At 41.3% G+C, this 23,329-nt stretch overlaps 1 protein-coding gene across 1 annotated transcript in view; it reads right to left on the reverse strand.

Moving 5' to 3' along the window:
• Positions 1-23,329, reverse strand: part of hmcn2 (hemicentin 2) — a 69,252-nt gene that overhangs the window by 43,727 nt on the left and 2,196 nt on the right. Inside the window, exons 2-21 of the mRNA XM_032578448.1 lie at positions 20,275-20,345; positions 19,831-19,989; positions 19,142-19,264; positions 13,876-14,047; positions 12,630-12,736; positions 12,418-12,538; positions 12,059-12,322; positions 11,823-11,967; positions 10,301-10,422; positions 9,775-10,047; positions 9,203-9,344; positions 7,648-7,775; positions 6,861-6,974; positions 6,616-6,774; positions 6,328-6,522; positions 4,873-4,968; positions 4,648-4,775; positions 4,404-4,548; positions 2,616-2,728; positions 1,360-1,519 (exon numbers count right to left, since the gene is read on the reverse strand). Coding sequence (XP_032434339.1) covers positions 1,360-1,519; positions 2,616-2,728; positions 4,404-4,548; positions 4,648-4,775; positions 4,873-4,968; positions 6,328-6,522; positions 6,616-6,774; positions 6,861-6,974; positions 7,648-7,775; positions 9,203-9,344; positions 9,775-10,047; positions 10,301-10,422; positions 11,823-11,967; positions 12,059-12,322; positions 12,418-12,538; positions 12,630-12,736; positions 13,876-14,047; positions 19,142-19,264; positions 19,831-19,989; positions 20,275-20,345 — 2,937 coding nt within the window. The remainder of the gene's footprint in view (positions 1-1,359; positions 1,520-2,615; positions 2,729-4,403; positions 4,549-4,647; positions 4,776-4,872; positions 4,969-6,327; positions 6,523-6,615; positions 6,775-6,860; positions 6,975-7,647; positions 7,776-9,202; positions 9,345-9,774; positions 10,048-10,300; positions 10,423-11,822; positions 11,968-12,058; positions 12,323-12,417; positions 12,539-12,629; positions 12,737-13,875; positions 14,048-19,141; positions 19,265-19,830; positions 19,990-20,274; positions 20,346-23,329) is intronic.

The raw sequence follows: 23,329 nt of genomic DNA on the forward strand, positions 1-23,329 counted from the left end.
CTGCACTAGAGGGGGCGCAAAAACGATGTGGGGAATTTATTTTTTATATAGTCAGCATTTTATGTACTTAACAGCTGTTTGTGTATGAAATGATCAATAACAGAGGAACAGCACTGATTAGGCGCCCCCCTCCCATACAGGCAGCTTGGGCAGCGGCTGAGGCGCGTTTTGTTTTCTTTTAAATTTGTAGTAATGCCTCAACAACAGGGAGCTAAAGATGGGGCGCAGAAAAAACTCCGGGGCCCAAAACAGAAAACGGAAGACGGGGGAAGGATAAAGATGTTGGAGAGACGAAGAAAAGCTTTTCAAAGTGGTTGAAAGACAGAAGGTAAGAAATGTCCGTGTATCAGCAAGAGAGTTGTAAATATTCAGGTTAGCTTAAGCTAGCCTACAATGATGACGTTCGCATCCACCTCAAAAATATGTAGTTGCGGCCCTGTGTATTCAGCCCCCTTTACTCTGATACATCTAAATACAACCAGGCAACCAGGTGCCTCCAAAAGAAAGTCCATGTGTGTGTATTTTAATCTAAGCATAAATTCAGATGTTCTGTGAGGGCCTCACATGTGTGTAAGAGAAGTTTAAACCAGAGGTAGGATATAAATCAGTATCCCATCTCATAAAGGACACAGAACACAAAGTACAGCCGTGATCCTACCAAGACATTACTGTCTTCCTAAGCGGCCTGGCCAGGCAAAGAAAGCATTCAACAGAAAAAGATGCCAAGAGGCCAACTGTGGAGGAGCAATGGAAGAAACATATTTACGAAAAAGTCACACGAAGATAAGAAATCTTGCTTCGACTTTGCCGCAAGTCAGGTAGGCAACAACACAATACACATTTGGAAGAAGATGCTTCCAAATGTGAGGGTCAGATGAATTCAAAGTCGACCTCATTAGTCTATATGTAAAAAAAAAAACAAAAAAACATTAAGGGTGGCACCATCATGCTGTGGGAATACATTTTTTTCCATATTCAAAGGGAAGCTAGCCTAAGCTGATGAAGAGGTAGGTAAAGCTAAATACAATAACAGTCCAATTTTGAGATTGCGAAACAATCCTAAACATATAACCAGAGATGTAATGGAATGATTTAACATATTCATGTTTTAAAATGGCGTAGGTCAATATCAGGTCAATATCTAATTCAGAATCTGTGGACACAAAAAGACTGGCAGCTATTACAGTAAATAGTTGGTCTTAATTAAAAGGAGATCAAATTTTGCAGGCAGTTTTTATCCCTGTCTTTCACAATTTGCACAAAATAAGTTTGTGACAACCTGTGAAACATTTCAAGGTATGTGAATGCTTGCAAGTGAATGTTTGCCTAGCACTTTGCTGTCATGTTATTTTCTCTTACTGTTGATACTGAGCTGGATCTCCCGGCTAGCATAGCCCACTGGACTGGTGGCAGTGCAGATGTAGATGCCTGCATCATCGGACGCTGGGTGGGGTATGTGGAGGTATCCGTCAGAGTCAGGCTGTAGAGAGGGGCCGTCTCTGGGTAGAGGCCGCCTTCCCTAGAAGAAAGGCAGGTGCAACACCAGGACACAGTTCACGGTAAAAGTTAGAGCCACACCAGCGCAGAGACACTGTGCTCGGTTCAAGGCTTGCACGACAGCCTTTGATGTCAAACATAATTACAGACCACCCGTTGAAATGCTCTCTATTTGCAAAATGCACAGAGAGGAAAGTAGGCAACTGTGAAAGTGCTTGCTTTGAACATTAAAAAAAACAACCTTTTGCTGATTTGCTTTTATCTAAAGAGAAGTTATTTATGTAAGAGCTGAAGTCTGAAAACAAAACAGGAGATTCAGTTAAGTATGTAGAAAAAGAAGATTGCTGACCTTACCTCAGTAGTTAAGAAGATATAATATGAGCTGACAAGTCTTCTAGAAATAATAATCTCAGTTTTTTTTCTGTCTTGAATTGCTAAGTCATTGTGTAAATTAAAATGTGTCACCATGTGGGTCAACCTACACTTGTAGAGAAATTATTCACTGATTAATCAAACACATCACTGGTAAAGCAGGCAGAGAAGTTGGGCAGTACTGGCTACTTTAATGTTCATGTTTTGCATCCTAAGTGAAAAAAAGCTATCTGCTTCTGCCTGGATGCACAAAACGTTTTGGGTTTTCCTCTCAAGATGTGAAGAACCTACACACGAGAGGTTTTAAATAGATTTCTAAGGTACTATAAAATCCTGAGTTATTTTCCATAGCCCAGTAGCAACAGGGCATAGTTGCCATGGTTACAGCCTCTCTTTTCAGAAGGATAATCAAGGCTTGATTGCAGCACAAACTATTGTTGTTGGTGTTAAGAATATTCTGACAGACAAAAGGAAGCACTAGATCAAAAAAAGGAAAGTGTAAAAAGCAGGGTTTATGTTAATGTAATCACAATAAATTACAGTAGTTGTGTAAATTATAATGGCCACTCGACAATCTACTTGCACTTCAGAAGCCTCCGTATTTATTTATTTGTGCATTATTAAGGATGTTGGAGTTAAACAGAATAAATATTCCATTAGTTCTTTAATAATAAGAGAAGAACAGGAATGCATGAATATATAATCAGTCGGTGAAGTGGATTTGGACTGCGTGTGGGTTAACGTACCTTGGACCAGACAACAACTGGTTTGGGAACTCCGCTGGCCTCACATGCCAGTGTTATGGCTACACCCTCATTGGCTATGTACTGGTATGGACCGGCTCTGATCTCAGGGGGCACTGTGGAGGAAGAGGATGGTAAAACAAAGCTGTCTGACCGTGAAGAACCTGTCCATAGCACTACCACTGCACCGAGTCTGCCGGTGTGGGTAGCATTTGAGGTATGCCTTAATTACAAACTGATGACAAATTATAATCTGCCCTGTCTGTCAATACAGGCCTACGAACAAAATGGTCTGCTCATCAAAGCACGCAGTAAATGAATCCCCTCTCTGTGATTAGAGCAGGTGGTTGAATCATCAACATATTTCGTGCTCAGCGCTGAGTCGGCACATTTTCGAACCCGGCAGTGTCCGGCGGATAGAAACTGTAAACGGAAAACCAAGCAAAGAAGCTTTGCAGGGCATAATTAGATGGTAAATTAAACCAGTCTTACTGCGATCCATCAAACATTAACATGAAACTAGAAGATTTTACCCTGTTAGCTAAGCAGGAAGTGTGAACATGAGGGCGAGGCAGATTGAAAACTTTCAGTTGTTGACCTCAAACTTTGGCTAACTCAATTAACTACCTGTAGTAACTGTGGCAACTGAGTTATTTCTCTCATCTCTCCCAGTTAAAGCTTGTTGACAGTCAAAGGTTTCTGGGACTTTTAAGCTTTGAAACAAGATTATTTGGTATTTGTGTTTGCGAAGACTTTAAACCAATTCACTCATTTTAAATTTTATAGTGTAAAAAAGTGTAATATATTCAGGTTATTGTCTAATACTTTACATGAAGGAGCGACACTGATGTGGATGCTTCTGTTGTTTATTGGTAACCAAGACGTAATGTAGCAACTTTACATGAGCTGGTGGGTATTAGTAAAACCACTAACTACAACCAGCATCAATACCTAATAAATATCAATATATTACAAAAAGTGCTTACTCTTATATACATTATTAAAGTCTGTTTGTCCAGGTGACAATAATACATAAAGCAATTACTTCTGATTTCAGCTCTCTGATAGGAGCATTCCTCCTTTACCCTTCACAGTCTGAATTATTTATATATTTTACTGTTTATTTTCCAATATGCAACTTAAAGTTGTGGCAGAATGACAGTTTTTACTTTATTATTTTAACTCCCTTTTAGAGCATAACCACAGTGAAATAATCACATGTTACAGCTGTGGACCACTGGGTTGTAATCCTGACTAGAGCTCTCCTCATTTTGTTTTTTGTTTTATTTTTTATTTTTTGCTCTGATCATCTAAACACTGTGAAAGTGATTTAAAGTTTGTTCTAATAAAGTTAAGAGTGACTCTATATGAGTTATAATATCCATAAAGTGTCAGTGGCAGAATCCTTTGTTATACTTTTTCTACTGAAAATCACAGTTTTTACAACTAGAATGCATTTCCTCTCTGATGCAAACTCCTGGAGCATTTGATGTAGAGTTCAATCCATCTACACATTCTAACTTTCTTCAGCTGTTACACCATGACCACTAACAAAAAAAAATCCTTCCTGCAGAAGGAAGATTTGAAGGTCAAAGAAAAAAACACATGGATTTGGATAAAGTGGACACACACACAGATAATTGACAAAGTTCCAGGAAATTAAGTTCTGGGGTTTAAGGGTACAGAGTGTTGTAGTTGAAACACGCCTACATGGTAAAAATTCCTCCTTTGCCTAATTCTACTAGAGTGACTAAGCTTTCTAAGCTGCTCCCTCTTTCATTAGATTCCTACCTTGCACCTCCAAGCTGACTGTAATGTTCGTGGAGCCCGCTACATTCACTGCAGTGCAAACGTAAGTCGCACCGTCTTCTGGGAGGGTTCTGTCAATGTACAAACTGCCATCACTCCTTACGAACATTCTCCCATTCGCTTGGACCTGTTTAAGCAAAAACAAAAAGAAAGCAAAACAAACACGCGCTTAAAAAAAATTAAGAGAAATATTGGAACAAATATATTTAATTCCAGTTAGGCATACAGGTTTTCCATTACTGGACCAATGTCTTTCTGGAAGCGGTATTCCATCCAGCAACATGCAAGGAATACTAAGGGACTGGCCAGCGCCTATGGTGATGACTGGTGGAGCTTGGGCTAAGACAGGAGGCTCTGAAGGAAAAGAAAGTTAAAAAAACAACGATAAATAGAGCCAGAAAGTGTGAAAATGAGGCTTGTTGGATTGGTGTTATTGTTGCCGAAAGCCTACCCAGTCCAGTGACACTAACTCTGGCCTCAGCTTTAATGGTCCCGAACTGGTTCTTGGCTTCACATATGTATACGCCTCCGTCATGCAGCCACACACCTACAGTCAAACACACGCCTTTAGAAACAGATCACAGGTGGCACGGGAACATCTTGACTCTGAATATTCTCTTTATGTAGAACATCAAGTCTTAGGAGCTACAGCTCGTAAGACCTCTCCTCAATAACCAGTGTTATTATTGTCCTGTAATTACTGGTTTAAAAATAGAAAAAAGGGGGGATTAATGGTTTTAGCTCAGCTGCCAGCCAGCTGACACACACTTCCCCTCCTTGGTGAATTCCCTGGACATTACAAGTGGTAAAATTGACCTATAATTAAACTCTTGTGTTAGCTAGCCAGCTGATGGTTACAGCAGGTAATGACAAGCATTAGTGACACTGAAAGTCAGGACATAGAGCATGAAAGTAAAAACAAAAGGTGGATGTTGGGGATTGAAGAAGGTGGATTATTTGCTGTTTTAAACCAAACAGGTAAAAATTTTAACAGACTGAATAAATTAGGTCAGACAGGAGCTTCTGCAGTGACAGGAGCAGTCCATACAAATGTAACCATTTCTCTTTAGCAATATTATATTATATTACAATATTAAGGACAATAGTAATCAACAGTGAATACAAGGCCAAAAATTCAGGAAACAAAATAACTGCATACACAATATAAATACATCCTTCTTTTATTGTCTGACATTAAATCAAATAAACAATTTTGGTATTAAGTCAGTTAGAATTACCATAACGATCTCTTTAAATTTACAAGTTCACACACTGTATTAATATGTGATATAAAATGTGTGAAAGCCCAGATAAATAAGCTGTGGTTTAGCAAACGTTTGATAATAATTCAGAATGTTTTCTGAGGAAAAGAGGGAAGGGGGAAGATTGAAAGAGCCAGCTGTGATGGTGGGAACATCAAACTATGTGGATGTTTTGCTGCGGGAGGAACCGCTTCTCTCCTCAAAAGAAAAAAAGAAAAAAAGACAGTATTGTGAAGAGAAAGTATGACGTGAAACACAACAGCTAAAGAGATTACTCAGGATGTTAAAGCTTGGGTGTAAATGGGACTCCAAAACGGTGGTTTAATCTGATTTAATATCAAGCAGTAAGGAAAAAAAATATATATACAGTATATACAATATATACAGTATATATATACAGTATATTTCTTTTTTTTAAGTATGATGTAAGTATTTGTTTTCAACTGTGTGTTTATTTAATCTTAACAAGGTGTTACACAACATAAAAAATTAAGTCAAGAAGAGTGACTGAAAATATGGAGCTTTTATCCAGATGGATGCTTGGGAGCCATTTTTATGTGGTTCTGGCACCTTCTCCATGGTAACTCATTTGGGTCAGTGCAAGTAAACTAGTATTAGCCCCTGCGGAACCGAAGCTCACTCACTTTGAATTGAAAGATGGCCACTCTCAGTCTGCATTGTCCTGCTGCCGCTGCCTGTTCTTGCGAGAATCTGTTTGCCGTCCTTCCTGCGCCAGCTCACTGTCGGCTGTGGGAAACCTCGGGCGATGCAGGGAAGGGTGATGTTCTCCCCCACGTTAGCGCTCATGTCGGCCGGTGCCTCGGAAAACAATGGGCCCACTGTGGAGGTGGACGTGGCACAAGATGACTTTCCCTTTGTTTGGGCTCGAGAGCAACACAATCTTTAAGCAAAGCAGTAAATTGCGGTCTTACCTCCAACCTCTAGACTAACAGTGCCAGTGGAGGTTCCAGCAGAGCTGCTGGCCACACAGTTATAACGACCAGCATCGACTTCCTGCACGCCTCGAATCTGCAAGGTCCCGCTGTGCACATCCTGCTCTACGAAAGGAGCAGGTCCCACCTCGAGCTCACCTGGCAACACAAACAAAATAGCTGCTTTTTCAACCAAAATATTCCTACACCCGTGGTAAAGAACAAACCGTTTGTCTTCAACTTACCTTTGAACCAGCGGACGAGGGGAGGAGGGACGCCTGTGGCTTGGCACTCCAAAGTTGCATCACTGCCGACAGATACTAGCACGACTTGCTGAGTAACTGTTAATCTTGGCACCTCTGGGGGGAAATATATCAAAAAATTGTAATATTACAGCAAAAATACAAAGATAGATACAACACCTTGCAAAAGTATTTCACACTGCTTAAGCTTTTTTCTCATCTCCTCCCAAAAAAAATCAATTGTATTATGTTTTATTGGAGTTCCTTTGAAATAGAAGAAATGAAATGGACAACTTTCAATTTTTATTTTGCTAACATAAATCTGCATGGTTTGGCTTTCAGTAACATATTAGAAGGATTTATGACCAAAGTGCATTCATGTGTTGAAATATCCTATCCAAAGTCAAGACCTGAGTCCACCAGAAAATGTGGGAAAACTTGAAAACAAAAGAGGCTCCAGAAGAATAAATACTTTTGCAAGGCACTGTACAAATCTTACATGCAAACGTCTGATTTGACAGATCAGTGTTGTTAAACGTGACATTCAGACTCGGCGGGTTTATAACACCGGGGTTGCCTTAGGGAGGAGGCTGCCACTCTCGATCATTGTTAGCGTTTTCGTCAAGGACGGGCTGACAGCTCCAACTGACACTACGGCTCCACCACTGTCAGGACTCACAGAACAAGGCGAGAAATATCTGACGGTGTGTGGCAGAGACAGGATGTGGCCACACTCGCAACAGTTTTTACAGCACAACGGTAACCTGCAGCAGACATCTGCGAAGATTACCTGCATACGTTAGTGACGCAGACTGAGAGACGCTTCCAGCCTCGTTGGTCGCCTGACATGTGTAGTCCCCGGCGTCCTCTGGAAGGGTTCCCCGAATGGTCAGAACTCCATCTTTCTTTAGACTGAACCTGTGTTACACAAATGACACAAAATTATATTATTTGACATATTCCAATGTAGTCCTCTTTCTAAAGGGGATTTTTTTTGTATACATGGAAAGTTCAGATATATACTAACAGTTTTAAAAAAAAACTTTCACACAAGTTGGTTTAATATTTTGAACCCAGTGCTACTGTACAGTGATTTTCATTGGTATTCGTAACCCTTGAACTTTTTCACACTTAGTCATACTAAGATCACAAATCTCAATTTTTTCATTGGATTTCTATGTGCCAGACTAACATTGAGTAGCACATAGTTTTGAATTGGGAGGAAAATGATACACAACCCCTTTTTGCTGATACAGTGGCAAATCTTTAGGGAATGTCTTAGCCTTCTTTAAGGATTTTTTGACTGGACCGTTCTAATGCACAATTCTGCTTTGAGCCAAACTATTTTACATAACTCTGGCTGTTTGTTTAGGGTTGCTGCCCTGCTACGCTAGCACTATTTAAACCAGGATTTTCCTGTGTTCAGCTCCATCCTGCTTCCCACCAACTCTGACCTGCTCACTTGTCCTTGCTAAGGAAAAGCAACGACACATAATAATGCCGCCGCCACCATGTGTAACAGTGGGAAGTAATACCCAGTGTTAGATTTGGCCAAACGTAGAGTTTTGCATGTTGGTCAAAACTTTGGCCTCATCTGACCAGAGCGCCTTCTTAAATGTTGCTGAGCCGTCAAAGTGGCTTGTGGTAAACTGCTAATGACAATTATTATTGCTTCCCTTCGATAAGGACTTTCTTCTCCCCACTCTGACATAACTGCCGACTCTAGAGTTGTCCTGTCTGAACACTGTCCCACTTGAGGTGTTGATCTTTGCCTTTTGAGTTACCAGGGGCCTCTTGCCTTAGTTTCTAATTAATGCTCTCCATGTCCAGCTTGTCAGATTTAGGTGGATAGCCACGTAGGTTTACTGCTGTGTCATACTCTTTCAATAAACAATGGACTGAAAGGTGCTTAGGATATTGTTTTATGATTTAACCCTGCTTTAAACTTCTAAACAACTTCCTGTTCCTTTGTCTTCGTGATGCTGTTTGTTCCCTAATGTTCCCTAGTAAACCTCTGGGGCCTTCTTCTTGTAGTTAGGTGACTTCAAAAGACAACTGATAGCAGTCGATTTCATTTAGGGGTATCAGAGTACAGGAGGGCCAGAAACATGCTCACGCCACCCTTTTCAGAGGAGAGATATTTATAAATATAAAAAAGGGAAGAGCAAACATTAATTTTTTGTTCCAAATGAATGAAATCCAAATTAAGTACAATGAACTTTGTATTTGTAAAGTGACAAAACTCAAAAAAGATTGGAAAAATTTAAACCACATTTTTTGGGAAGGCATTGTAAAAGTCGATGATGTTTACACTCCACAGTTCTGTTGGCTTAGCGTTCCCTTACCTCGGCTGATTAGCTAGGGGCATGTTTCCATGGCTCCAGGAGATCTGAGGAGGGGGGGAGCCGGACGCCGAGCAGACGAAGCGGATCTCATCCCCTCGGGAGAACGTTTGGGTCTGGGGGCGAACTTCCACAGAAGGAGCCTCTGCAATCAAAGTCAAACACAAGCAAACAGAGAAACAGCGATGAGTCAGTGCATTGTCGAGGAAGCATGATGTCATTTATTACTTCCGATCAGAAGATTAACAGCCGTAAACTCAAAGTGAATAAACGTCTGACATCATGACCATGAACAAGTTTCACATTTATTTGTCTGTTTTCGATGCTTACTGAGGGGCATGTCCGCAATGAAAAACACATTTTTCTCTTAACATCAAGTTTGGCTGATGAGCTCTATTTTTGTGTGTGTGGGTGTGTGTGTGTGTGTGTGTGTGTGTTAAGGAAGTAGTTCACTCTGACTGCGAGGAGGTTAGGGGAGTAATGGAAACCAGATGACGGGAGCCTGAGAGGAGCCATGAGGCCCCGGCATGTTAAGTGCTTAAGCAGATGATCCACAGGGTATCTTCCTTCCGTACCTGGAACAAGAAGCCACACTCTGATCTCGCTGTACCCGTGGGCGTTGGTGGCCTCGCACCGGTACGCCCCAGCATCCTGCGGCCGAACTCCACTGATTTGCAGCGAAGAGTCGGCCAGCAGCTTCACCCGGCCCCCTCGGGCGTGGATGGCGCGGCCAGCTCGATGCCACGTCAGGTTGTGACGCATGCGGCCGTCCACCTGACAAGACAGCACGGCCACGCCTCCCACAGAGGAAGTCACGTTCACTGCGGGCCTCAAGAACGGAGGAGGCTCTGTGTTTGTGGGAATGCAACCAAGACATAAAAGCAGAATTATCAGCGGTGGACAAACGGAGCAGAAATAGTTTACCTTTTAGAGCAAATGTTTGTGCTGGCATGCTCAGCATCTGGGAGCTGTTTTAGACATAAAGCAAGGATTTCATAAAAAAATAAAAAATTAATCTTGGATCTTTTTTCAAAGCTTAGTAAAGAAAGACAGTGATGCATGCTAAACTCCAGAACTTAAACTCATTTGTGTGTCACATACCTTGAATGGTGAGCTGCGTTAAAGCCCGTCCTTGTCCTGCGCTGCTCTGTGCTACACACTCGTACGTGCCTTCATCCTCACCGGATGCATGTCCAATCTCCCAAGATGCTACAGCAGAATTCCTAATATAAAAACGCAGGTGCTAGGTTAACAAGTCATTACTTTTTTCCAAGTCAAGGCTCAAGTTTCCAGTGATTTAGCTTAAGATTTATCACATCGGAAGAGAATTCTAGCCATTAAGATTATGCACATTTTAAGACATTAATATATTTGTTTTTTACTTTTTCAAAACATTCAGTTCAACATACAAACATATTGCTGTGAATTATTCAGGAAATTAATTTGAAACTATTTAAGGTTGACAAAAAAAAAACCCCAGCAAAAACAGAGGTGAGTTGTAAGGAGCAAATACTTTTTCAGGACAATATAGGTTAAAAATAAGTTAAGATCTGTTGATGTTGAGTTTCTGAATAAATCAAAGAGGAAGTGCTTTATTTAAAGAAGTATAAGTACCTTTGTATTGACATCGTTACTGCCTATAAATTGCCTCACTTCTTCACTATGTAGCAAATATGAATAAATATGTCTTAGAGGACAGACTCTACCAGTGGCATTAATGGGCCTATTTGTTCGTCCATTCGTCCAAAAACGAATTAAGTTTTAAGATTTCCATGGTGTTTACAGACCATGAGAGCAATTTTGTTTTGATAAATTGGAAGCATCCTGCCGTTTCTGTCGGCGCCCTTGGCAGTAAGGAAGAAAAGCATGCGAGCTGCCACGGATCAGGCAACATGTGGCACACAGGTTAGATTTTTGTTTACTTCCCACTAGCTTCGTTTAAAAAATGGTTTCGAACCACCCAAAAAAACAAAAAAAAAAACCCAGAAAACTTGGAAACTGCGGTTTATTATTTCACAAAGATATCACATAGAACTACATATGTACTATGGCATTAGATTTTTCTACAACTCCGTAACTTAGCTGAAAGCATGAACCATGTACTCACATGATTTACGCTTACTGGCTTATGTTTGATTGCATGAGATAAAAATTGACCATGAAGGTGAAGTCTGAGTCTACGTCAAGTGAAACTACATTTTAAGCCGCAGGCTTTAAGCCAACTGTGGATAATCCAGATATATTTCACCAAAATACTCAAATGTAATAAATGTACAAATACTTTATAAATGTAATTTAAAGCCGATTATCAACAGACAGAAAAAAAATAGAAGCTTTCATTTTTTTATGATGACACAATCGAATATGTAATGTTCTCCAAAACACAAAAAAGGGGCTGTGTAGGCTTGATTCTTGACAGATGAGCCAATAAAATGCAAGAGTCAGGCAATACTAATGCCTTGCAGCCGTGCTCACCGGGGATAGTAGGGAGCAACTTAATTAGTGACGAAAGGGGTCATGCGTGCTTGAAGGCGCCGCGTCTGAAGGAACCTGACTGAACGTTAGACCAAACTCTGCAAAAAAGCATCAGAAAAACAAGGTGGAAGGGGTCAGGGGGACTCACTGAAAATGCTTCTCCTCTCCCAGTGTGATCCCACTTCTGGTGAATCTCAGCCTGTAGGGAATGTCACTCTGCACTGAGCAGCCAATGGTGGCAGGCTGCATGTAAACGCCCCTTACCACATCAGGCATTCTCACAGCTGGGGGATCTACAGGAAGGAGGAAACAAAAGGTTAAAAGGTCACAGGACAGATGGATGAAGTGTTGACTTTGGTGAAAGATTACTGATTGTGGCCTTGCCTGGAATGATGTTGGTGTAGGAAACACTTGACAGTCTCTGGAAGCGGAAGCCTGATTCGTCATTGCCCGTTGCCTTGATGAAGAAGCTCTGCGGTGGGGTGCGGAAATCCGGGAGAGTCCATAACCCTTGTTGGCCGAGGTCAGAGGGCAGAGATACGGGGATGGTGCGTAAGGAGCGTCCCGAGGCAGACATGAGCTCCACTTGGCTCAGGTAACCCGGCGGCTTCAGGCCAGTACATTTTAGCATGACATGAGCTGGAAGTCCTGGGGGGGGAGAAGGAAATATCAGGCGGCAATTATCTTCAACACACTTTCTCCTTTAGATAAAAATGTAAACGCTAATAGAAGTCTGTCAGCACCTTTGATTGGTCTCTCTCTGGTGTGGTTGAACTCTGAGACAGGCAAAGTCGAAAAGCCAGCCCGGAAATCTAGACTGCTGACCCCTGTGACCCTCAGAGTATGGCGTCCACTGCAGCTCACCTTTAAAAAGTAATATGGCAGAGTTTAGTTAGCTAACTCTCGAAGAAACCAAAGAATAAATTTTGTATCCACTTTTCTCAAGACAAAGTACCTTGAGTTTCCAGAATCCGGGTTTGGGAAACTTCAGGTTGATGACACGAGCCGAGTTGGGAATATTCAACAGTTCCTTAAGTCCCTGCTCAACACCAACAACTCGCCCTTGGGGAAAGAAGCAAAAACAGAGATTATTCTGTTAAAAGTGCCTTGTGAAAGACTTTTAAAAGGCACATTACAAAATATACATTTTACCATTTTACATGTTTTTTCAATCAGAAAAATATGGCATGCATTGTATTCACCTCTCTTTAGTCAGTAGTTTGAAGGACCCAACTTTTTCTCTACCATCTTTGTCCATCTAGAGATTTTTTTCCCCAGTCTTCGTACCAAATTATCTCCAGCTCTGCCAAATTGGACGGAGACCATTGCTGAACAGCAATATTCAGGCTCCAGAGGTCTAATCATCAACTCTGTTCAGCTTCCCTGACATGCAGAACAATAGCCTCCCGACCACATGATGCTGCCCCCACCGTGTGTCATCATGAAGATGGACAGGGTTAGCTTCCTGCCAAACGTAGCGTCTGAATGCAGGCCAAAAAGTTATTTAAGCTCATCTGACAAGAGGATCTTCTTCCAAAAGTATGCTGTGTCCCCTACATGGCTAAAGGCAAACTACAAACTGGGCTTCTTCTGGCTTACTTCAACAATGGTGTCCTCTTCCCACTCTTTAATAAAACCCATTTTTGTGGAATGCACATCTAATATTTTCCTCTCTCAGCTTTAGTTGTGGATCTTTGGAGCTCCTCTAAAGAGTGACCATTGTTTTTTTGGCTGGTTTCTGATTATTGATCACCTTTCCTGGCATGTAGGTGAAGGAATGAACATGTGTTGATAGGATTGTTTCATTTTTGGAAGATGGATTGAACAGTACTCTGTGAGACACTGAGATTAAGACATTCAAAATAAACAATCAATTGATAACATATCAAATTAACTCAGTAATTTTCATTCTGAGTATTAATTTTTTTTGAAAGGCGATCTTGTTTACAGAGACTTCGTAATCCACGTAATTCATGGTTTTGCTTGTGGGCGGTTGTTATTTCTTTTTTATTTATTATTTTTCTTCCAGTTAAGTGTTCTTTAAAAAATAAATGTTTCAAGTTTGTCTTAGAATGCAAACTTGCATTTATATGCCATTGTCAATATTAAGCCACAGGAAAATGTGTACTGAAATTTTAAGAGTCACTCATGATTCTGTGAACGCACAAGAAAAGATGGGAGGAAGCAAACTGTGTAACAACCATAGGGGTCGCTGAGCTCGATTTGTGGCGCCGGTCCGCTGAGTGAGACGGTGACCTCCCTGAGACTGGGGTCAAAGGGCACTTCCCACTTGTTTTCCTGGGCACTGTCGTGGTTAGAGGACAGCAGGTGGACTTTCATGGCCTGAACCGTCTCTTCTACCCACTTTAAAACCTGACAGGAGAGAAAAAAACAGAATATTACGACCAAAAACAACAACAGAAAAAACCCTTAAGTGCAAAGAGAGATGCTCATCATCCGGCTAACCAAAGGTCTCCCTTCTTAACTTAGAATACACAGCGCAGGAACCGGAAGGACTTTTCCTGGCACGCCTTCCCTTCCCTGCTCTTTGTCTTTAGACTTTGCTTTCATCGCTAAAGTATTCCAGAGAGAGGTTTTTGCCTAAACAAACGACAAGTGAAACGTCTCAGCTGTCAAACTGATAACATACAGTTTTCTGCACTCTCAAGCATATATTCCCAGAAGAGCGTCTCTCACAGTGGAAGTTTTTCAGACAGTAGTCTTTCTCCGGCTTCAATGAATCACAGCTTCCTGCTCGGAACAGAAAAGCATAGCTGGATCTGGGGGTGGCAGTGCTGGCTGTGTTTTAGAACCAAACTTGCATATTGAAATTATTTTTTTAAATTGTTTTTCCTTGGAACAATCTGACTAAAGATAACAGAAACAGAGGTGACTGTAACCCACTTTTTCCCCCACTTTTCCAGGGAATCCATTAAATTTAGAGGGAAAGATTCGGTCAGGTGGTGACACACTCGGCTCACTTAGTCATCCCAACGCGCAGAGCGAAAATTATCCAAAAACTGAAATGACCACGGACAGGTTGATTGTACCTAATGGTAAAAGCAGTAATTACTCAGAATATCAAGTCACTCAGCAGCTCTCAGGAGACACATCTGACATTATAGACTTTCAATTTTGACAGCTGTTTTACTCTCTGTGTGTAGTAATTGTGATGGTATTGCTTCCCAAATTTTCCCAGTTTTCTTCTTGTTTTCCCCAGAAATGAAAACAGAAGCCAGAGACATTTCCCAGTGTCTCCTTTCATTGGCCACAACAGACCAAAAGTCTTCCATCTTCTGAAAGCTTAACAAGCAACTGATGTCTGGTGTTTATTTTAACCTCACAGGCATGTTTTTATGTCGAAAGCCACGTTATTTCCAGAAATATCTTTTAGGAAGTTTAAAACCAACAGAAGATTAGAACAAATTTTTAAATGCAATCATCAAATCTCTACTTTATTATTTTTTTCTCTTCTATGTCGTTTCAATTGACTGCTGACAGCAGCTGGTCTCTCTTTGAAAACGGGAAACAGCTGTAATGACTGCCACATGTGCAGTCATCGCCAGCAGAGCAGGAAACTGCAAACCCAGAGTCCTACATCTGCCTCAGGACGGACGGCTCCTGGTTCAAGTCAAGACCGTAGGGAGGAATCGGTTTTAATCTGCTCAGGGCTCGGATAAAAGGAAGAGAAGCCCAGAGATGGGACGACTCGCTGTCCAGGCCACGGTGGGGCTCCGCGGCCTCTCCCCGTCTCAAACGCCGGGAAGGCAAAAGATCACACGTCCTGCGTAACCTCATCCCGCGAGTCTCAGATGAGCGGGCCTACAGGAAGGACTCCCCTCTGTTAGTCAAAGCAGCTCAACAGATGAGTCAGGGAAGGAGAGGTAAGCACATGCTGCAGTTCTGCTGGGTTGCCCCCACCGCCCTGACTCATCCACATATGAGAAAAAAATATGTATCCACGCTGCGGTTAGGAAGCCTGACTCCAGACGTCCCGGTGGGCAGGGGTCAGTTTAGTCTTTACCCAGGTTTAAACACCGCAACCGCAGACATTTGCTGTGAAATGTCCCGCTACAAATAAGAGTGGGCCGCACCAGATGGAGCCCCTGCTCCTTTCCCGGTGGGGGCCTCGATACGCAGAGACTGCTAGAAAGAGACAGCTCAGACTTAAGAGTGGATGTTACCTACATTTCATTTTATGCATGAGAACCATTACCACCCCTTTGACTCACTACTGAATCCACATGATGAGGAAACCAGAAGGGCAACAGTACACGCAAATATGCGCACCTTTCTCCTTGGAAAAACACAAATCCATCAACCAAATCTTGTTAAAGAAATCAAATCCGACCACTTGATTGCTGATTTGATGGCAAATCATTGGCTATTTTAATGCCAATCATTATTTTCTTGTGTTTAAATATGTATTTGTAGTTTCCTTCCATTCAGTCAAGATTTGAAAAGTCTACATCTTTTTTTTTTTTTTTTTTGTGGTACTATTAACAGATTATTCTATCCTAGCTGTGGATCTCTGCAGCTCCTCCAGAGTTACCATGCGTCTAGGAGTTTGAGTGGTTTCCTATGTCTTAATAAGTTACTCCATGACAAATTTTGGATTTTTTAGAATCATCTAACCCTGCTTTCAGCTTCTCCAGAACATTCTCTGACATGTCTGCTGTATTCTTTGGTTTTCTTAATTAAATTATCTGGATTCTTTACTTAGCTAAGGTTCCGTTTAGTGGCTTCAGAGTGAAGGAGATTGAATATACTATATGGATAACACACTTTGCAGAGATTTATTTGTAAAGACACATGAAAACTATGTAATGCTTTTCTTTTCCTTATAATTATGCACTAGTTTCTGTTGACTATTACATAAAATCTAAATAAAATGTATTGAAGTGTTCAGTTTTAGTTACCTGGAAGCCCGGAAATAATCAATTAAAAGTCAAAGCCTTTGTGTATAAACAGAATTTTAAAGAGTATTATAAATATTCTCCCCGTATGTACATTCTCTCTCAGATCCCAACCAATCAAACGTAAAGGCTGTGTTATATCGAGAGTAGAGGGAGCTGTAGTGTGAGGACACTGAGTCAATGCCACTAAGCAGCTGCGTTGGAACGAGCAAAACCATTACAGAGCGTATCCTGGGATTAGAGAGTAACATAAGTGCTCTGTATTAACTTCCTCTCTGCACACAGAAAAAAAAGGACTCTATATCTGTCATTTGTGTGCACATTATTAAAATGTTATTAAGGGAGAATGTTTTGGTCAGGATGGTAGCACTTTTGAGGTTTTTAGGGATTAAAAGATTTGCAACATTTTCTAAAAATGCGTGCCACACAAGAAGTGTAATCAAAACGGATTCAAGAAAATAAAACAAGTACACGCAAGCGTGTAACCATACACCGAAGATCTGCTTGAATACTTGCAACAGTCAAAAGTTAGCCGTCTGGAGGCGGGGTGTTAGAATGAGATTGGACCCACCCTCCTAATACTCCCATCACAAAAAACTCACATTCAGGCTCTCTTTAAACAGCTGGCAGGATTATGGTGTGATAATGAAACGAGCTGCCCCACACGCAGGCGAATGTATGCTATACATACAAGCAGGAGCTGACAGGAAGCAGACCCACACACACACACCCACACACACACACAAACACTGGAGAGTTCACAGGTTCAGTGGGCCACCAGTATCCAGAACCTCTGGCTCCAGCACAGCGCTACCCAGCCATCTCCTGTGTTGACATCCAGGATACCAGTGTCTCTTCCAGAGGAAACTCTGGCTTCTTTTACGTCTGACTGGGAAGTGAGCCCCAGTTGTTTTTGGCCCCAGAGAACAGGGAGGGTCAGGGGGTTGGGGGGTGGCTTCTGTTACAAGCTCCTTCCAATATAAAAGAATCCCTTTTATATTGTATGAACTGGAAGTTTTAATATCGTTTGATTAGACTGAATGAAATTGCTGTTGTAGCAGTCTGATAGGCTCTGTGCCTGTTCTGCTGCTGCTGCTCTTCTCCAGACCGGGAAGTAAATAAAACAGCATGGAAAGTTTGGACAACCCTGGTGAAAATTGATGCAGCTATGAATAGCCGTGTAACTACCAGACGGCAAGATTGCATTACTTTTAAGCTGACACATTTTGTTCAACAAAAAGAAAATGCAGGCAAAAATATTAGGTTTCCATTTTTTATGGGTTCACAATAAAGCTAACAAAAACGAACTAGTTTTATTGCTTCTTTTTTTTCATATTAAAACCAAAATGGGCTACAGGAAATGTTCCTAAGCAGCTTGAGGCTATACTGGCTTCACTTCTGAACATTCCTCTGTTAGTTTTATTCCCAAAATATAATTAAAGTGGATATGTACACATTTGCCTGACACAAAAAAAAGAGAATTTGGAGCCACGCGTCCCTAAAACAGAATAAGACAACCGTAAATGGATGACAACATGTCACCTGGAACTGAGGAGCACCACTGTCTGCTGCAAACAGAAGAGAGGCTGTTTTCTTGGCAAAACAAGTCATTCTAATTGGTGTGTTGTGTTGAATGTGTTGAATGGACGTGTGATCTCATATGGACAACACCGAGATGATGGCGGAAGCAGCGTTACCTTTTCCAAAAATGTAGCTATGATTAACAGCATGATCTCTCCAAACCTCCCCCCAGCATGTTTTCCCTCAATAATTAGCTGCAGCAAAAGCTTCTTTTTTTTTTCTCAGTGTCTGAGCTAATTAAATAGAAATTATCAGTATTCTGACTTTCCCTACAAACACCACACAGCTTGAAGAGACTTTATAAAACCAAACAACTAAGTGACAGAGAATGAATGGGGTGACCGACAGTGTCCTCTGATTAACATTTTACACCTACATTACTGCACTAAACTCAAACTCTGAGGAGAAAAGAAGACTGACTTTCTCTTTCAGCTACTTCCATTCACTTCCACTGTGTTTCACATAACCACTGGACAGCTCTCTACTGCAATATATCCCCATTAAATCAGCGCACCAATACTCTTAAAAGTCTTTCTAATCTAAAATGGACAGCAAGACCTCAGCCTGACCCTACCTTTCACGGTAACTGTCACTTTATGATTACATAAAGCATGAAGGGCACAGCTACCTGAAAGTGTTTGGTAACCTTCTACTCTTCATTTCCTTTGTGGAGAACAAATCTATAGCTACACAGTTCTACAGACAGAGACAAAGAGAGTTTATTGCTGCTGAATATTGAGATACCAGTTAAACATAAATGAGAAACTGATAGCGATTTCTGTTTATGAAGTCCTTATTTTAATGAGCTGAGCAGGGAATGTAATGCTAAATCATTGCACGCGACAACATGTTTCCACGAATAGAATAAAGATGAACAAAATGTTGCAGAATGCGTGATCTTCAATGTTGCTCCAACTCATTCATTTACAGAAAAAATTAGATGCTTGAGTCCATTCTGTCATGGTCTTACCTCGTTCACCTGCTGCTTGTCCAAGTGAAAGATTTGTCCTGAGGAGGTGGCGGCGATCTCCTCGTACGCCCTGTAACCGGGCTGAGAGCGGTCCCCACAATCTCCGGTCAACACAAATACAACCTGATGATAGAGAGTTAGGAGGTTTTTTTTTTTTTTAAAGTGGCAGATCAAAAAAGATAAAGTAACATATAACTGAAATCCCTGGAAAAAAACACATAAGCCTTTAAAATGTAAGCAAATGAAACCTTTACTTAGGTGTGATTTGATTTCTGATGAGTTTCTTCTCCAGGGAAAATGAAGCTTGTTGAAATTAATGAAAAAAATTAATTCAGCCAAAAGTGAATGATTTAGATAAATTTGAGGTTAGAATGACTGAGTCAAAGTCCAGGCTGAAGTCCAATAGAGAATCTGTGGCAGAACTTATTGAACACAAGACATTTCTTTGTCCGATCTCAATGAGGTTGAGCTATTTTGCAAAGAAGAATGGGCTAAAGTTTCTGTCTCTAGAGATATGAAAAGCTGGTAGAAACAGTCATCCAAGGAACGTTTTGACTCACTTTTCAGGTTTTCATTTGAAAGAAAAAGAAAACCACATATCTCTCATTATCCAGATCTTTATTTTTTTAAGATACACACATATCTTTTCTAAATCTGCACATTGCAGAACAAATTTTCAGTCTTAGTACCTGTGATTGACGGAGCTGCACCAGCCGCAGAACGTCTCTTTTCAGGCGGAAGTCTTTGGCCCGGGCATCAGTGAAAACATAGATGAAGGATCCTGGCAGCGAAACCTCCAAAGCCTTCTTTATAGCCCCTATGCTCATCTCAGGGCAGTCGCCCCCACCCTGTTTGACAGAAGCACATTTACTCATGTTGCATGAAGAATAATGTCAGAATCCGACTTTTGTTGCCGACTTTCAGGATGAACGTGTCAGATCTTGGAACACGTACACATTATAATCGTTATACCAATGAACATAGCAGCACTTCCTCTTGGAATAAATTAATACTGTTGATCTTATCTCCACTTTTTGCTGATATTACTCTTTGCCATAATCACCTGATTGTTTTGTTTGGTTGGTGTAGAGGAGCTAAATGAATGCAACTGCTTTGTCTGTTTTCTTTCCCACCTGGACAAACAACTCTTGCAGATCCTGCTGGAACTTCTTCGGGTCGGTGGTGATGGACACAGGGCCGATATCTGCAAAGGTGAAAAAGGTCATCGAGAGGAGATTTACCTTTATCTTTGACAATATGGAACACTCGAGATAAAGACAAAGTCATCTCAATATCAATTAATAGAAGAAAATATTTAGTTGTCCCCTCTCAGCAGATTCCAGTTTTGCCTCTTTGCATGTTCATATTGCAGTGATAATAAAGATTAACTCCGCTTTATTTAGCTCAGCTGCTAAGATCATTGACAAAATCAGATAACCAGCAGCCTAATTAATAAGGACCCAAATGATGTCCTAAAGCCTGTTGTGCTCAGCATGGATCTAATTTGTACACTGGGCACAGGAGAGGATTGATGTACTAACAGAATTAATATGTTTATTCATTTTTTCCCCCTTAAACAAATCACTGAAATCTGACCAAAGCCTCATGGACAAAGACGGAGCAGTCACTTTCTGCCGCCGTCAGCATTTTCATCCGAGCGACTTCCCAAAGGTCTGGAGGAGCGGCAGACACAAGATGATGGATAAAAGCCAGTTACAGCCTGATGCTCACTTTGACAATCTCTGCAGTCAGTCAGTGAAGCAATAAACATCAGCAGTGACACAATGAACGCATTGTTCTCCCTATTGAACACCGCTGCTGCCGCTCTGACAAAGAAGACCCCCATCAGGTAGGGTGGAGCCTCGCGAGTTCTGCCTTGCGATTGTTATTCCAACTATCAAAAAGAATCACTCTGACATGAAAACCAGAGCTTGCAGACGTGTGTCAGGCTGATGATATTTCATACTCGATCATAATCTTTTTTTTTTTTTTTTCCAGTATTGCTGCCTTTCATGTTGCCTTACTCTTCCTCCTCCTCCTCCTCCCCTTCCTTGTTGGTGCCTGTAAAACACTGACAGCACTGTCACAACTCTTTGTTTGTCAGCCGCTGCCGCTTCTTTGCAATCTTGGAGGTTTACAAGGTCCCCGAGGGCAGGGCACATTAAACACAGACAGCATGTGTGGTGTTAGCCCCCATCACCCCCATGTGCTCTCCCCAAGGCTGGCTAAACTGGGGGCAGGGGGAGTGAGAGGGGGGCAGGAGCTGAGAGGGTTTTCCGGAGACTGGTGTGTGGAGGGGGGTAACTGAGGGTTAGCAAGTGTGTGTATGTATGTTTGTGTGCTTAGAAGAAGGGGGGTGCGGGGGGCGACTGGGGTAATTACACACAAGCAGTCGGCATATGCTTCTCATCAGAGCACAAACACCACTGGAGGACTCTTATTTTCAAGCTGAAGCTTTTCCAAAAAGAGGACAGATGCTGGTAGGGGAAGACGCTTACCTGTTACTCTACAGAACTCCGGCTTTCCTGCTCCACGCCTTGCTTGTTGGGGTTTTAATGTGCTCCCTACTTCTGAATATATAGGCTGCTCTACAAAGTTCACACTTTTCATGTCTGAAGCTTTAAATATGCTGCAACAACTAGATAACAGGAAATTTAAGGTATACTACTATGTTAAGTTGGCTGACATTGTGGTAGAAGAATTTGAGCCAAAACTGACTATATTGTGTCTTTCAAAGTATTTGTGACTGTTAAACTTTTCTACATTTTGACCTATTGTAGCCATAAACTTCAATGTATTTTATGGGGATTTTATGAGATAGAACGCATGTGTCAAACTCAACGCCCGCGGGCCAAATCTGGTCCGCCATTGCTATTCGCTTGGCCCTCAAGGCTCTAGAGAGCCACATAGACAAAACTTCAAGGTAACAGCTCTGTGCCTCAATATTGCTTTATCTGTCAAGTGAGTCTTCTTATTTGTAAAGTGCCAAACTACATCAATTCGGAACTATACAATTGAACATTAAAGATGTCCAATATTATTTAAATTTAAAAAATACTCAATGACAAAGTTAATATTTTAACCATTTAATAGATAGTTTCATTAATACATTCAACCACAACCGGCCCTTTAAGGACATTCATAAACTTGATGTGGCTTAAAATGTAAATGACTTTGACATACTAGCACAAAGTGTTGCAAACATGTAAAGTTCTTTGCAAATAAATATCTGAAAAGTGTTGCATGTATTTAGATTTGGCCTCCTTTAACTAATACAATCGACTAACCAGCTGGCTTCAGGATGCTTAGTAAATAGAGCAACCATCAGACAGGTCAGCGATAAAAAGATATGTTCAATTCACCTAATTAATTTTATGGAAATAAAAAGAATCAACCAATACAAACAGCTGAGAGGTGCAAGGTGAGCCTGGAGGAGCAGCAGAGAACTTTGGCTCAGGTGTGAGAGTCTGTCGATACAATAACCGCTAGCTGTTCATCCGCTAGTTGTCCCCCAAGAAGAGACGCATAAAACCGAATGTATGAACTTTGCCACAAGCCATGTAGGGTACACAACAAAAATGCAGGAAAAGGAGAACAAAATTCTACTTTTTTGGCCTCCGTTCACACATAGTGTGGCTACATGGACGCAATCGCCTTCATGGGGCAGAGCGGTGGCAGCATCATCCTATGGGGAAGCCAAAACTCTTTGGAGCTGATGAGAAGATGCAGCTACATGTAGAAAAATCTCTCAGATGCTGCAAAAGATTTACAACAGAGGCAGGAGTTCACGTTCTAAGACGACAACTCTAAACACGCAGCCGGAGCTACAATGAAACGGCTTAGATCAAACCATATTTATGTGTTGGAATTACCCAGTGAAGGTCCAGACGTCTAGTTAAGAATCTGTGGGATTGGAAATTCCTGTTCACATATGCTTTCCATCTAATCTGTCTGAGCTTAAGTTGTTAAGCAGAAGTTTCACTTTCTAGATGTGCAAAGCAGAGACAACAAGTAAATCTGCAAAAATGTGGCTCAACAAAATGTTTTCTGAGGATGCTGAATTTGAATAGGAGACGTTACAGGTTGTGATGTAAAGGTTCAGGTGAAAGAAGACATAACTGCGCTTTAAATTCAAATTATCTGTCACATAAAATCTAAACAAAATACATTGAAGTTCTTGGCTGTAGC

This window comes from Xiphophorus hellerii, chromosome 12 (assembly GCF_003331165.1).
Source record: "Xiphophorus hellerii strain 12219 chromosome 12, Xiphophorus_hellerii-4.1, whole genome shotgun sequence".
NCBI lineage: Eukaryota > Metazoa > Chordata > Actinopteri > Cyprinodontiformes > Poeciliidae > Xiphophorus > Xiphophorus hellerii.